Source organism: Dermacentor andersoni, chromosome 11 (genome assembly GCF_023375885.2).
Source record: "Dermacentor andersoni chromosome 11, qqDerAnde1_hic_scaffold, whole genome shotgun sequence".
In the NCBI taxonomy this organism is placed as follows: domain Eukaryota; kingdom Metazoa; phylum Arthropoda; class Arachnida; order Ixodida; family Ixodidae; genus Dermacentor; species Dermacentor andersoni.
In genome coordinates, this window is record NC_092824.1 from 16,626,056 (window position 1) to 16,643,016 (window position 16,961).

Consider the following 16,961-nt stretch of genomic DNA (forward strand, 5'->3'; position numbering starts at 1 on the left):
TTTTTAACACGCATGTGCGCTACCACAGGCATTGTTTGTGAAGTGGCGAGTGGTGCGCAGTGGGTTCTTTATGCGTTAGCACGCACGCAGTCTTGTCCATACTTTGAGCATGCCAGCATATGCTAGAACGTATATAAATTCTACTTCCAACACCACAGATCTCTGGCCTCGTTTTATTGACTTCCGTTTCCGAAAACAAATATTTTTGCATAAGTTCATATGATACACGCTCAGCAAATAAACAAAAATGAAAAAAGGCATGACATGTACATGGCTACTAAACTACAGAAATGTTCACAGACAGTGAAATAAGAAAAAAATATAAAACTCGAGAAAACGCGAAGGCATTTTCATGTACACACATACAAAAGATTTTTATATAATGTCCTTAAGACCAAAGTGTACATGCATACACGAACTCGTGCGCACGCATATTCACATACTGAGACACAAACACGCACACTCACGCAAATGCAAGTACCCACGTACGCACGCTCAAGGTGTGCACATCCATTTAGACTCCCTCTCCTTCTCTCTTGCCTCACAAAAACATGCGCGTGCAAACAGACTGAATGGCACTCGCTCTGCAATTACCGTTTAAGCTTCAGCTGTACTAAATCGGTTTATGGTTTAAATTTGGCGCTTCTTCAAGTCGGTGTGCCCTCTGCAGAAAGGGTGCAAAACCCTTTGCTCCTGTCATGTGACATACCCGCCCTTCCCCGACCGAAACATTGTTTTAACGCACCACCAGTGTTCCGATTAAGTGCCGAAGATGCAATGTTGACAAAGGACTACCCTCTTGGCGCAGACAGTTGACACTTGTTCATCCACGGCGATTATACAGGAATAAAATTGTTTAAAATTTTGTCCATTTAGTTACGCATGTGCATTGCCGCGAAATTCCACAGAATAGTGAAGGTGCAATGTCCAGAATTCCTGAGTATCTCCATGCTCCAAGGTGCGATAGTATTTTTTAACGTAACACAGTGTCATGGGCATGCTTGTTTAGTTGTCCAAGGTGTTGATAATAAAAGCTATGACTAAAGAAATAAGCCACCCATTGCTACGTTTTAGAAAGTAAAAGTAGAAAATATAATATTTGAAAAAGCCTCCTAAAGAAACCACAACTTAAACGAAATCTTGAGTTTTGTGTTTCGGCCATCTGGTGGGAGACTGTCCAACTTAGCCTTACATGGCATCAAAGAAAAGAAAAGATGTCCCGCAGCACGGCATGGAACTGCTACAAGCATGACGCGCGACGATAGGTGCGCGCGATTAAACGACTCCAACGCTGCCACAAGCGATGCGCACGGGTTTTTGTAGAAACCACGTGAACATGCACTACTGCGTTTCGAAAATCCCTTTTGGGAACAGTGTTACGGCTTGTGTAGAGAGTCGAGATAGGCATCAATCAAAAGCTGTCTGCGGACTGCATACGCTGCAGCGTGTTTTACGATACACGCCGTAGTTTTATAACAGCTGCTGTTCTTGTCTTGAAAATCGAGTAGCACGTTAAAGAAACCCAGGTGGTCAAAATCTCCGGAGCCCTCCACTACGACGTGCCTCATAATCAGAAAGTGGTTTTGGCACGTTAAACCCCATAATTTTTTTCAAATCGAGTACAAATTTTTGTCTTTCCCATTGGCTCCCGTTGCTGAATCTTTAAGCGCTCTGGGAACAAAATTCTTGCTTGCCGCAGCGTGATCACTGCATTTGGCTAGTGTTGATTGTCTTCCAGAACATTTTTGTCACCTGCATTTTTAAATAATCGACCTGCAGCTTCTGAGATTTGCGAAAAACGCACTCGTTCCATTGAAAACGCGCTAGCTTCGCGTCGGGGCCGTTTGGGGCGCTAGTTGGTGCATGTCCAGAAAAGCTGGATATGGAAAGCCGGTGATAGCAAAGAGAAGGCGAGGAGGAAAGCGAAGAAGGAGGGCACAGCGGAACCATGTGGCGGTAAGCGGAGCAGGACAGTATGGCGAAAGCGTGAGAAGATTGATTTGGCCTTAGGGATGGTGAATGCGTTAGTTCGCCATCAGCCCCCCTCCCCCCCCCCCCATCTGCTGTTACTCAGAAAGAACTCTTGTCTCTTCTTACGTGATACAAACGTGTTCGTTGCCTCAGTATCCTATCAGCGTTTATCTTAGCCTTTGTACTGCACCCATGTTGAAGGTTGCTCTCCGTTTTTATCGTTTTTCTTGTTGCTTTTCGGGCGCACACGTGTGTCTGATCCGTGGAGAAAGAAGTATTTAAGGGAAGAAGCTGCTAGACCGCGACAGGCGCGTGCGGGCGGCACGACAATATCACGGTCGGGCGAGGAGAAAATGCAGTTTGCGCCGCAGCACAACAGCACGCAGCACGACGCGTCCGGCGCGTTGCCATCGTTTACATGTCCTTCTATGGATGCGACGCACAAAAATTGCGAAATTGCCGGAGAGAGCTCTCCACATGCCAGTTACGAACACTCTCACGAGGTACCCTTCCAAACGCGTCATCGCTAAAGCCCCGAGCCATTACTCAAAGCATCACGATTAGAAGAGCGCCAGAACGCCTCGCGCATGGCGATACAGCGCGTGTCTTCCCGTACACGCGAACACGGCAGCGCCCGAGTCTTCCACCCAATGAGAAGTCACGGCGTGGCTCCTGGCCTTCGGGGCGCGTGAAAAGTTTGTTCAGCGTGGAGACGCGGTTGACTGTTGAATAGGCTCCTGTTAACTCTTATAAATTGTGTGAATGCTTAGTTTTGAATTTCCGGGCACAAGTTCGCCCACAATAAACCAGTTGTTTTGGTGTGCCTCATTGAAGAGTGCAACAATGTCTTCTCATCTATTGTAAGTTTTCCCGGATTTAATTCGGTACCATGAATAAATAGAAGTGGTGGACATTTCACCGGGCACTGTTAATGAACACTGTCTTTATTACATGCCGTACTGCGCTTGAAACAAGCTACTAGTAGTAATCCCGGAGCAGACGACGTCAGCCAACGCCGCCACAGTGGTGTGAGCGTACGTGTAGGTGACCTTGCGAGGAAAAGTTCCCAATTTTGACGCGTAGGCTGTCATGTTTCTTCGCGATCTGCAGGCTTTCCGGCTCTTCAGAGCTCTCGCGGAATTCCGCACTGCGCGGGCGGCGCTGGCTTCTCACACTTTGCGCGCCCTTTGCACGTTGCAACAAAGGCGAGCGTTTTCCATCCGTGCTTTTGTTATGATGGATCAGACATGTATCGTGCGGAACTGCTGCAGTGGCTAGCCATCCTACAGTGAAAAGGTAATTACCTTCAAATCTCGGAGTCGCTTGGTACGATTGAAATTTTGGGTTCGTGCAATTCTTTGCATGGAACAAGGACTTCCGAACGGAAGCTGCGAAGCAAATACCAAAAGGACTAGCAATAGGTCGGTGCAGGAATATTACACACTTCAACCAGGAGGGTAGTAAGTTAGGAATGAGGAAGCTCGGGACAAATGCGCTACCTTCTCGCATTATATATTTAGGGAGCAACAGCAAAGAAAACGAATCGTTATGCTTAAAAATTGACTCACAGGATACACAAGTAGGCATAGTGCATTCCGCGCACTTTGTTTTTTAAGAGCGTTCTACAGATCGTCGAACACCCGAAGCGATAATATCGCAGGAGTTTGCGTAGAACAGAGTAGATTTTAATGAAGCGAAAGGAGGAGAGTTTGGCCTGGAGAGCGTGTCTCTAGCCTGCTACACCTCACTATGGAAAGAGGAAGCGGGAAATACAGGGAAATGGAGGTGGCTGGTGATTATGTTATGGTACAATGATCTGCCATATACACGTTGTCCAATACGACGATGCGCACTGTAGACACAATAAAGGCAAGAGTAATCTTGTCCACACAAAATGTCTTCGCGCAAACACATTTCGCTCTGTCTGCTCGTCGAGCAGTTAGCGATTCCCTGTGCTGTCATTAACGATGCTTCCAAGGATCTAAGGCATCGGGGGGAATTAGTTATACGAACAATATCTATATGAACTGATGACATAGATGGTTAGTACAGTCATTCATCCGAACAAATGGTACCTACCTTATCGATTTTGCCTTTAAAGAAAGACATACATTAGAGATTTGGCGTTCTAAAAGATTACATCTCGCAGGTAATTGCTCTGGAGACATGGCATTCTTTTCGTAAATTTTTTCAAGGCATTTCGAGCCGGCGAAGAGGTGCAAGAAACGCACCCTTTTATGTGTAAAGCGCTGCTGGTGAATCGCCACCGAATGGCTGTGAACGGACAAGCGTACGCGCTCGGAGAGCGCGCAATGCGCGCGTTGCATCTTCGGCGAGCCAACTTAGGAGAGAGGGCGCTTCAGCGCCGTGCCCGGAATTGAACAAGAAGGAACAAGAAGCATGTGCTTGCTGCGGCAAAGCTAGACAAACTACGGAGCATGTTTTATTAGAATATGAAGACGTCTACCCAGCGGTCGATTTAGGCACCACTGGCCTCCTTGAAGCCCTTGGGTTCAGCAGGAGCATTGGAAAAGTAAACATGTCCGCAATAGACATTAGTGTGAGGCGATTGGAGGATTGGTGGACGAAAAGTAGGGAAACGACAAAAAACCGAGACGTGCAAAAGCACAGTTAGCAATAGGTGATAAGAAAATTTGGGTGTGGCAGTTCATAGTGTTTATTTATTTTTTATTTTTAATAGTTGTAGTAGTAGTAGTAGTAGTAGTAGTATAATATTAATAGCAAGGGCTTGGTGGCGCAACCCACCGACCGTTCCAAAGGGGACGCTCATAACATCCATCCATCCATCCATCCATCCATCCATCCATCCATCCATCCATCCATCCATCCATCCTATTAAGAGAGAGGCGATCGGAGGATTGGTGGAAGAAAAGTAGCGAAACGACTAAAGACAGAGACGTACAAAAGCGCAGTTCGCAATAGGGGATGAGAAAGTTTGGGTGTGGTAGTTCTTAGTGTTTTTTTTTTTCTTTTTTATTCTTTAACCTAGGTAGGACATTAGGCATTACAATTGCAAGAGCTTGGTGGCGCAACCCACCGCCCCGTTCCAAAGGGGACGCTCATAACATCCATCCATCCGTCCATCCTACACCGTGACTTTAATGGGACGCCCGAGGGGCGAGCGCTGTTTCGCGTCGTCAAGAATTCTTGCTCTCTGGTCTGATCTAGATAACCTCGGCCTTCCTTTCAATAAATCAACAGTGGTGAGTACGGCTTGCCGTTCTATCGTTCTTCGTGCAGTGTGTTCTTTGTAGTAACATCCCAAATCATGATTCGCCGACTGACCTACACCCGCACTCTTCTAAGCGTAAGAAAAGCGCACTGCCGCGCAAGACAGGCTTTGTGGCGGCAATCACTACGCGATGGCGCCAGAGTAGCGCACGTCGTCTGTTCATCAATGACGCCATTGATGAGGCATTCGGCGAGTGCTTCCACCGATACTGTATATGGAAAGAAACTACTGCATGAGCTGAGCTTTGTCTGCACCGGCTACTGTGAATCGTCCCACGCGTCACCCACGTGCTGCCTGTCTCGATCTGCCGATTAGCGAGGTAAACGCGCTACACTTCACTCCGTTGCAACGTGCCGCGCGAGACAGATTGTACGCGCCAGACATGTATGTATATCGCAAAATGAAAACACGAATAGAGCTGAGCTCAAATTTGACGTTAGGGAGTAGGGTAATCGTCGGTTAATTTTTCAGTTCGCACATTGCTCCTTGACTGCGTGCATGGGGTTTTAGTGTCAGTTTCGACGAACAGTGGCTGAGCTTCCTATTGGCAGAGCTTACATTTCGTGTCGCACAGGCGGCGCATTTCATTGCAGACGCAGGAAATCTGCACCATTATGTCGCAATGCAATGTTATTTTAGAACGTTGACATGGAAAGTCAAGGGTGCATGGGCAGTCTAGCAAGGCACTTTCAGGACTCTGGTCCGAAGACCTCGGGCAATGCACAAAGCTTTTCGTTCGTAGCTCTTCACCGTTGGCCCACCGTCTTCGCTAATAATGTCCAGCTTCAGAATTGGCTTGAATATTCTGAACGATTCGAGCGCAAGAGCACATGTGTTCCCGAGACCGTCTTGGCACCTTGAATCAACCTATGGGACCTCTTATGCTGCGTACGAAAACGCGCTTATTGCAGAGCAATGATGATGGCGTTCGCAGATGGCAATTACATTGAATGTTCGCTCATAAATGAATGAAAAGAAACAGTTTAATTGGCTAACTAGTGCCAACAAGCACAAAAGATTAACTCGGCAATTACGATATTGACAATCACAGTAGCTGCTGGCAAATCAGAGCCTGCATTCACAAAGGGTACTCACGTTAGACTTGTTAGTAGGTGGTGGCGCGAGCGGATCATGATGACGGACATATGACTAACAAAGGTAGCCGGCCAACGACCAACAACACTCAGGAAAGAAAAGTTTTGTGGATTCAGCCCCACATTCTCCGAAAGCGGTGATCAAGAAGCGGTCGAACTCACAGATATATCCACGTTTTCTAACACGCATGATTTGATGTATCGCATGAAACACCCGGCGTGGTAGCTTAGCGGCTAGGGTGTTGCGCTGCTACGCATGAGGTCGCGGGATCAAGTCGCTGCCGCGGCTGCCGCATTTTCGCGGGGGCGAAATGCAAAAACGCCCAGGGTCCTGTGCATTGGGGGCGCGTAAAGACACCCTGGCGGTTAAAATTAATCTGGTGACCCCCCCACTAGGCATTTTCAACGCCTGAGCAAGGAATTTGTTGCGCGTACGCTAGCGAAGGTGGGAATGGTAGAAAAACATTGATGTCGGAAAACTCCAATGCCTGAGGCAACGCGCGGAGAGAAGCTCTTTTATAGTGGAAAACCATACAGAGAGTAGGCACTGGTCCAGCTGATCGGTACGGGCATGGGCATGCAGATGATTTGCTTGAATCGCCTACAGGAGCTTTCTTAGAGTTCGTCTCCGTTCGCACGCAGCAGGAGTAGACGCCTTCGCATTGCACCCGGCCCTTGTGAAGCAGTGATGAATGGCATCCGAAAACGATGACTTGACGGCTTGTCTGTGTAGCGGGTCCCCTCCCGCGGTCTGGTCATAATATGTCACTTTCTATGTGCCGACTCCTGAGGGCCAGTCGCCTACATCCGCTTAAAGTAGGGTGTCGCTGAAGAGCGTGGCGATATGATAAGAAGCCGTCTGCCAGGTAAGATAAAGAATTCCAACAAACGCCACTCCGAGCAACAGGGCAGCATAGAAATCTAAATTTAGCTCATGGTTGTCTAAGCGGCAAAAGATGGAGGTTATGTTTACGGATGGGGAAATTATGGAAGTCCTTCAAGTTCCACTGGGACAGTGTAGTCTTGCCCGCTAGCGTGAGAAGCAAATTAGGTGCATCAGTTTTCGACAGCGGTATAACTATTGTGTAGTTACTTTAGCTGGTCTGAATCGCACGTAGTTTTATTCGAATGGTCATTAGCTGAGATGCAGCAATGGGCTGCTGTCATTGTTGACGTCTGTACAAACTTTCCGCTTGAGTAGACTTCGCCTTTTCGCAGACGCCTATCGCTATGAAATTCAAGACAACTCATCTTCAAGACATCGCTTGAATTGCTAAGAAAGCGAATTGGAACAGTTATTTACTGATTTGATACAGCAAATTGTTGTTAATAAAATGCTAGTGTCCGCATGAAAGTTGAAGACAAGACGCTTCTACTTGCCTCGCGTTAAGTTCGATTAGTGGGGCGATTTCATTGGAAAAATGGTGGTTCCAAGTTCAATTTCCGAACATCAGAACATATTTTTTTCTCAACTTGAACATATACTTTTTAGGAAGGAGAATGTGTTTCGTTGTACCTTCGATGTGCTTGCAGGTTTATGCGAACTAACCCTTATTATGCAACTTGCTCCCATTGTGCGAACATGCCGAAAAATAATTTGCGTATTATATTGATTCAGAAGAACTTCACTTCGGCGTAGTTGGTGTTTACTACATGTGTTCTCTCCCTCTGTCGCCGTCTTTATTTGCGGTCAATATGATATGCTATATTATATAGATATCCTTAAGTCACTGCTCACCTGCCATATATGTTTCTTTAAGGAGAAAACTAGCAAATGCATAAAGTCTAAAAGATATATCTACCCTGTACAACATGTATTTTATTAGAAAACGCATGGCCTCACCTCAGTAGACCGGCAAATTAAAAAGAACGACTGAATTCAAAGCTTTCGCGACGTAAGCAGAAACCACGGGAAAACAAAAACAAAGTTCGTTTCAGTAGCTCCTTCGTGTCACTCGAAGCTTGATGTTCCGCTTGGGATTGAGAGTGACGGTCGGCACGGTGAGTTTCATTGGCTCGTCGGTCTCGTCGCACAAACTGAAAACGTACGTCCTGACCAACTTGGCGAGCACTGTCTTCAACTCCAGAAGAGCGAACCGGCGCCCTATGCACTCGCGTGGTCCCAAACCGAACGGCACGTAGGCGGCCGCATGCCTTCGTTCTCCTTGTCCGGTGTCTGATAGGAATCGATCCGGGATAAACTTGTGCGGCTCGGGCCATATGTTTGGATTGTGATGAACGTGCCACGTGGGCAGAATGATATGCGCACTAGCGGGCACTGTGTAACCTGAGATCGGCGTGTCCCTTGCGCACACCCTGGCGGTGAACAGGACGATGGGAGGATAGAGCCGAAGGCACTCGCTGATGACTGCGTCTATTCGCTTTAGCTTTTGCACGTCGTCGTAACCAAGGTGAACAGAGCTCTCCGTTAGCTGATACTTAACCTCCTGGTACAGCTTGTCCTGCTCTTCAGGATGTCGGGCCAGTTCGTACAAGAGAAACGCGAGCGTCGTAGCAGTTGTCTCGAAGCCTGCGGCGAGGAAAACGAAGCAGTTTGCTACTAGGTGTCTGTCCGTGATTTCGACTTTGTCGATCCCTTGTTGAGCAGCCTCGATTCTGGAGTCGAGCATCAGCTGAATAATGTCCCCGGAGCTTCGCTGCTTCCCTTCGTTTTTCGCCGATCGGACAGCGATAACATTACGCAAGTTGTCCGAAATTTGGAGAAGCAGCTTCCCATAGGTGACCAGAGGAAAGATCCAAGCGTAGATCTTTCGGAGGATAGGAATGGCGACGGCGGAAGTCATCATACGTTGGTCCACTTGGAGGAAAATTTTCTGCAGACATCTGAGCGTAGGGTCGTCGACATTTCTCTGGCAGTCAACCTGCATTTGTGTCAAAATAAAGCGCAAAAAGAGTTAAAAGTAAGAAAACGTATTGTGCGAATATAACTTACAATTTGATTTAAGACGCACTATGCGTTGCTCTAACGGCGGGAGATATATCCAGGTTTAGTAATGAAGGAGAGATGTTGCCCCTTCAATAACTACAGCGTGGCGTTGATGCCTGTACAGAGAGTCCGCTAAATAAAAAAGAAGTGCAACAATTTTGTGATGACGACAAGATTATGGTTGTCCTAGATTGGTCTGGGCATTGCACGTGCCTCCACATTTAAACTAGGGAACGCCATCAAGCATTCAATATAACACACAGCGCCATGCGGACCATTTTCTTCAACTACGACGTTCATGTGAACATTGGTGAAACAAAATATGAGATGAATTATTCTGGGCCATGAGTCTCTTAAATTGACAAATTAAATTTCCTAGTCGAATTTCTCCTTTTTAAAATGTTTTCATACTTTGCGGTTTATCTCAGTCAAATAGAAGAACAGTAAGAAACCAGTGAAACATTACTGATTCACTTACATCTACCTCTGCAGTTGAGGCATTATTATTTTATTTGACTTTTCTTTTAAACATTAAGCCGTGCATTTCCTATGGGCCCTAAGTAACAAGAGGCAGAGTCCGGTGCTGTAATCTAGCTATTACTTTTGTCACGTAAATTATTCTGCCAGAAAGAAAAAAAAATTCTGCCTGCGGAAATACATTTACAACAAGATCACAAAGCCGCAATAGCAGCACTACGAGTTTTATCTTTAGTCTGAGAACTACAAAATGCTAGTCTGATCACTAGCATTTTGGCGCGATGCCCTTTGAACGCCTGCGCGTAAGATGGCGCGCACACTTAAAGCAATGCTAGAATCAAGTCAACCAGTACAATTGCAAGACTTCTCGTTGCTCGCGTCATGCTACCCATATGGAAGCCCGCCTTCCTTTGTCGGTTGAGCGTGGTGACCTGAAATCGTCAATTTTTCGTCCATGTTATGTACCCTGTGTCAATCACTGTTGAAATGCGCACGTGTTTCTTTTTCTCTTTATTGACTGTCTTTTAATTAGCAATCTTTGGTATCCACATTGTTTCTTCAATTGTGTTCTTAACAGGCCAACATCGCTCGCACTTTGTGCTCGTTGGGGCTCCGAAAGCAGCGAGCACACTCTTCACAGCATCCCTGGGCTTCATCATTTATCTGTGTTGTGAACACCCACAACCGAATAATTTAGGTTTTCTATATCGAAGTGAAAAACAAATAATGTTCACTATGACCCAAGAAAATGGCAATCGCATGAAGCTCCCTTAGATGGTGGATGAATATTTTGCCGGTGCTCTAAGTGGCATCAGAGATGATACGAGCCAGAATAGACATAGATGTCAATTGTGACAAACTCGTGTTTGCTTCAATTTACAAGCAACACACAGCGGGATCAAATATTCACGTACCTGTGACATATTCATGTATATGGCTTTGTGAAGTCACCGTTCTTTTTTTCTTTTACTTCCTTTTTACTACGCGGACTTTTCATTTCTACTGTGGGTTATTGTTGTTGGCGTAGGGCTCGTCGCCATTTAGAAAACCTACTATGTGATGCTTTCGTTCCTGAACAATCACCCGACAAAAATATTAAAACTTGACAAGTGCTTGCTGGCCAGCAGTTTGCAGCACTGAGTTGACGCGAAACGTCGAGTTTTAGTAAAATTTCTTTTTCTCTCATGCGTCTCACCTGCCAAGCGAGAGCGCACTTAGTGATGACATCCATGGAAAGTGCCTGAGAGCTTTCAGTTACGTCGATGATGTCTTGATCCGCGGCGAGTCTCTCCGACATCACCTCGACCAGCGTGTCGGCACAAGCGTTCATAACCTGCGACATCAACTTCATCTTGGCGCTGCTGAAGGTGGGATTGAGCAGAGAGCGCACTTTCTTCCACTCGTCACCTGCCGAAGAAAAGCGGCACTTTGCATTCAGTGCACGCAGCGCAAAGACAATATTAGAAAGCGCTTACGACACAGGAACAACATCATCAAAAAAAAGCACTACACCAGGGATGGTTGCAACCATTCAAGTAGTGTTCGCTGTTGTCCTTAGCGACTTGGAAGCATTTCTTTGTAGCTTCCTTAATTAGGTATTTCCGGTAAGATTATAAAAGATTGGCTTAAGTTATTACATACTCGAAAAGCTGCAGGGCATATTGTTATAAACACCCGATACAGTTTTTCGCTTGAGGTGATAGGGTTTTGTCGGGCTTTCGACAAAGTCAACCCAAGAAATATAAAAAAAAAATATGCAACCCTTACGGACATTTTCGCACCTGTATTGTAGCACTACTATCAGCCTTGTTTTCGTAGAACGAAGCCCCTATGCACTTCGCCGAGTACTTGGCGAGTGGTCTCGGCATACAGCATACGCCCGATAGGGACGCTTTCTTTGTGAAAAGAAAAGCGAGCTGGTTGCAACTGATATAAGCAACGCGACGCCGCCGAAAGTGGATTGGAACTCCCTTGTCAGTTTGTTTTGGCGGCTTATGTGCCAATATCACTCGTCAACAACACACACGACTGCGCTGCAACCCATGCGACCAAAGACGCCATTGAAGTCATTTTCTTTTTTTCATTTTCATACCCCGATAAAAGATTACTCATCTGAAAAAAAAGAAACAAAAGGTCCCAGAAAGCAGTATTCCAACTCACGTACTCACGCTTACAAAGCAGGTACGATAACCACTTTAACACGGGGGGTCTCTAAAAAAACACCACGGCGGGTTAGCTGGCAGGCCGGGATATTGACACAAGGTTAAGCTTCGGAACGCAGGTGCGGCAATGTGACAGCGACTCGGCATTTTGTGTATGCTATGTGGGGGGATTCTAATGCTGAGTGTAGTTACAACCATAAGTGACTGCAAAAAGAAATCTGCCCGTTATTCATAGGGTGATTTAAACTGAGGCGCTACGCGATGTATACGTGCAGATAGCTCAAACGGCGCACCTAAGACGACAGAGAAGGTCAATTTCCCTGTCGCTTAGCGTGTCCCGTTTGAGCTACACGTCGCTTACGCTAAGTTTCTAATCTCCTTGGAACGGAAGGAACGGTAATATTGACCAAGAAAACGTAGCAGTCTATCAATGACTTGAGCTGTGTATCGCTCGCCTATGGTGTGCGAAGGACATGGCCTAGGCATGGCTCTTCACATTCCAGCTTTTAAATTTCACGCAGGTTTCTCACGAAGAGGCAAAGGGCTCCTTTGCATGCAGTTCAATAGACAGTGCACGAACTTCGAACTATTAACGATTTATAGACAATACCGTTTTCGCCGAATCGCTCCACGAACGGAGGAAAACAGCGGAGTGCATGGGGAGTAACTGTTGCCGTTCGTCCTCCCGTTGCTCTCTTTCCGACCAGGGACTTAACACTTACTCGCCGAAATTTGCACACGGCACGCACATTCGCAAAGTTAGTCCCTTGAGTGACGAAAGCGCACTTTTTAGGACCGACTGCCCAGTCACTACAGCTTTTCCCACGACATTTCTTAGAACTAACACAAAGTCAATTAACACAAGTCACTAATTATCTTGATAAATAATTACGGTACACATGACAATGTACGGATTGTAGCCGGTGTGTGTGCGAGGTGTATCCACTCGAAATGAATTTTATGTTTTACACGAGCCCTGAGCGCCTCCCCCGCCCACTCCGTATACGGAGAGGGCTGCGAAGGCATTTCAATAGCAGCTTTAATCGGCTAGGCGGTAACATACAAGTTAAACCCAGTAACATACAAGTTAAACAAAGAGTCATGTTAAAAACTAGAATTACTGTTATCAGGAGAGGTAAAAATAACCCATACAAGTGATTGGTTATGCTTACAGGAATGAAGTACGTACGTACACCCTTCCAATTATTAAGGTTATATGCACGAACGTAGACTTAATCATTTAGTGCAAATGATGTGCACAGAACACAACACACGTATGCAAACATGTTTGGTAGATGCATGAAGTCCAGAAAAAGGTGGTCACATTGCCGCGGTCTCCGGCATTACATGCCAGGAAGGCGGCCCGGGAGAAGACCGATTGCTCGGAGACACACTTGCTGCCGTTCAGGGCTAGACCATAGCAAGTGTGCGTCACGGTCAATGCATTAACGGCGATGTCCAAGAACGAGCCCGAGGATCCTCCACAAGCGGCGCAGTATTGTTGTGGCCAGAGCGCCGTCGCGGCAGACATAAACGCTGCCCCGCCGCGAAACCTCCGAAGCACCAACTCCTCTGCTTGAGTGAGGTGCCTCACGGAATATAAATGCTCGCGTGGTGCGTTGGAGACGGCCATTCTGGCGTAGCAGTTGTCTGCAGGCATTTTTGGCAAGCTGCGGTAGGGCGTGCCAAAATGCGGGCGGGCTACTAATCCGCTTCTAAGTGGCCACGTAGAGCTGCATATGGGGCACCCACTGGATGAAGATCGGGGCACCTCTCGACAGGTGGTGAATACCTAGTGGCTAGGTGGAGCGAGCTACACGACTAATGTCTGTGCCGATGACAAGCCTAAAATACTGCGCGACCTCGACGAAACGTAGCAGCGAGTTCAATTCCTCTCGTACGGTGGCGAGTTCAGCGAGATACGCTGGCGCTTCAGAGACGGCTACATATATGCGCACGGTGCATCTTGCTTCTGGTAGCTTTGGGCACTTGCATCGACATATTGTGCAAGAGTTTCCGGCTCTTGTCTGTAATCGTTGCGACTGAGGCGGGCGAACAGTGTCATTGCTCAGTGAGACACCGGGCGAGGAAGACGGCCAAATGACTTGTCGGTGAGTGGCGCTCGATGCAATGGCAGTTCCGGGTTTGTGGTGGTTATGGAGGAAGTACTGTTTCTTCCAACGTATCGAGCTAACACAGAAACGGGTAAAAATTAATATTCACATCTTTAGGGCGCGGGAAGAACAGCGTTGATGCACCAGCACTTGCTCCTCTTTCCTGAAAAGCTGGAACTGGAGTCATGCGTGGCAACAAAATGATGGCCCGCTGACCCATAGGCTAATGACGTGGCCATCGTGAAATGGTGGAACTGAGTTTGATGGGCGAGACGCGGCAGTTGTATAGAAATTATCGAGCGAAGCTGGCGCATGCTGCACCCGACGTTAAGGCAATCCGGCGTATTGGTGTGTCGTCTCTGCTCGCATTGCTTTGCGCTCTTGACCCATGGGTAGGCAAATCCTGTCAGCGACTTCGAGGCCCAGTCTTACTGTACAGGTTCCTGACTGAGGGACAAGCAAATGGGCCTGTTCAAAAGCTAGTGCAGCCCGTACTTGTTTGCTACAGTCGTATACGATGGTGTATCCTTCGATGTTTGAGTGAGAGAGAAAGAGAGAGCGCTTATTTTTGTTTCTTCAACGAAAATGAGGCATAGCTAAAGGCTGTTAAGTTTGACGTGGCTGCACCTCGAGCAGAAAAAAAATTATGTCACTGTATGTATGACAGATATAGAATCAATAGAAGACAATAGATGGCAATCAGCAGTCATAGAATTGCGAATTATCAAACGAATAGAAAAATATTATAATACATCAAATAGGCCAAAGCTGTTGATACAAGAGGCGTTTCTAGACTACATGGGTTGTGGATACAATGCTCAGCTGGACTATTAAAAAGCATAACTGAAAATACAAGGACAAGAGAAACTGGCAGCGCATGTAACTTAAACTGGGGTTAATCAAAGATAGAAAATTAGGCGAGTTGGTATAAGTTGAGCATCTGGAACTGTAACGCAAAAAAAAAACGGAGCAGTATAGAAGAGGAAACACACAGGCGATCAATACACCCACAGCTCTACGCTACAGTTCATAAATGGTTGAATGGTATTGTTTGAAAGACAACACCGCCTATTCTCATTTGTCCCTATCAGGGATCAGTCAAGTTTAGGGCAGTATGGAGTGCTTATTTTCGGTGGCCGAGAACAGGGTAGACAGTCCACATAGTTATGCCGTCGGCATACATGATGTAGCAAACGTCGGGTGTCACCGTCTTTTACCAAACGAATGGAAGAACGGCGACGCCAACGAGCATTAATGCAAGGACGGGACATCTAGGGCATTGCAGTATGATTTAAACAATCCTGCTCGTCCAGCCAGGTGAAAAGAGAAGGTTCTGACTCGAAGATAGGCGTCGAAGAACGTGCACACGCGTACAGTGAACCCTGTGGGTGATTCTCACAATTGCTTCGCCGTAGGCTTTAAAGATGTCAATAACCAGTATGCTTCGAACGCGGTAAGAACATCCTCTCACAAGAAACTATGCTTGGACAACACATACAATAACTCTATAAACTATGGAGCCGATCAGCGCCTAGACGCGGAGCAATGCTGTTAATGGGCCAGAATGCGCGCAATTATTAGTATGATGGAAGCGTGGTCGACTGGGCTTTTCTGAATAACCGACACAGCCCAACTTTCTTGCGCCCATCATGGCATTTCGTTTTGTTTTCTGCACGCCGATAAGTAGAGATTAGCAAAAGGCGCGTGGGTGATCCTTGAGCAGACTCGGATGCAACATGCGCTCGCTGGCTGTGCTACCTGTGTCCGTTTTCCTTTATTTTGCCAATGTTTCACGAAGCGATCGTAAGGAGGGTGTGCGAATAGTGAGTTCTGAGACCGAATGGAACACGAATCAAACAATGCCCGAACCAAATCAAATCTAACATGGAATAGTTTTCGAATAGTTTTCTAATAAGGAAAAGCCGTTATGAGAATTACCATAAAACGAAGTTCACACACTAATATTCATAAAGTTAGCTAGTTTCCGCCGTTACATAGTTCGTTATGGTGCTTTGTTTCTTAAAAGCACAAATGGAGCATCAGGAACAAACACGCAGTTTCTTTACATGCACAGGACTCTTAAGTACGCGCGAATGATCGTTGTATAGCCTGTAATGTACGGCTGCCTAAGCGACGCACGTAGCCTGCTCTGCTACGCAAGTTCTCGCGTTTTATGTCTATTCTATGCCCGCTGAGGTAAAAATTTACCGTACTTTTGCTCCAAAGTTATTTTCGTTCGTGGGCAGTTGACGTTCTGAAATATTCGAAAAGTTTTGGAAAAATACTCGCATTTACGAATAATGACTGTACCATTCGAAGACCGAATCGAATAGGAAGTTCTATTCGTTATTGGAAAGTTTCCAATATTCACACACCCCTAAATCGTAAGAGAACAAACGTACTCTGTAATATGGCGTTGGTCGACTTTGCGGTTCCTGTGAAAAAATGAACAAGGTGTACAGGACATAGCGGCCACTGGGATACCATGATTTTTGCTGTAGGCCTTAACATTTGGTAGAAGTTGGTAGCACAAGGTACCTCTAAGAGCGAGTAGACTGCTTTTCACGGGCTCCACTTCTATGATTAAGGGCATTCGGTCACGGAACACGTCTGCCTGCTTGACGAAGCATTCCTTGATCATGTCGAGGTCACTGATGACGACTATTGGAATCTCGCCCTCGTAGAAGCCAAACACCTTGCCATATTCCCGGATCCAATCGTCCATGACCTGTAATGGGTAATGAAAGCTTGATGTGGTAATAGAATGGATCTTTAAACATATGCTATTAAAGGAACTGTTGTCTCAAGTTTCCTAAGGATAAGTTATAAACATATTTTTAAAGGGTGGCATTTCAAGCCTACGCAGCTGCTTTTATACTTCTCTCTTGCTTGAACTATATGGTGTTGGATCTAGTCACGCTTGAACCACTCGGTGTATTGGCC

At 46.4% G+C, this 16,961-nt stretch overlaps 1 protein-coding gene across 3 annotated transcripts in view; it reads right to left on the reverse strand.

The window, feature by feature from the left end:
• Window positions 1–8,117: 8,117 nt before the first annotated feature.
• LOC126517576 (cytochrome P450 3A8-like) overlaps window positions 8,118–16,961 on the reverse strand; it is a 45,015-nt gene continuing 36,171 nt past the window's right edge. For 2 of the 3 annotated variants that reach the window (XM_055064534.2, XM_055064533.2), the window contains exons 3-6: window positions 16,557–16,746; window positions 16,421–16,453; window positions 10,938–11,149; window positions 8,118–9,200 (exon numbers count right to left, since the gene is read on the reverse strand). In XM_055064534.2, the coding sequence (XP_054920509.1) occupies window positions 8,253–9,200; window positions 10,938–11,149; window positions 16,421–16,453; window positions 16,557–16,746 (1,383 nt within the window). In that variant the 3' untranslated portion in view covers window positions 8,118–8,252. The remainder of the gene's footprint in view (window positions 9,201–10,937; window positions 11,150–16,420; window positions 16,454–16,556; window positions 16,747–16,961) is intronic. The other variant, XM_050167332.3, reaches the window with a different exon arrangement.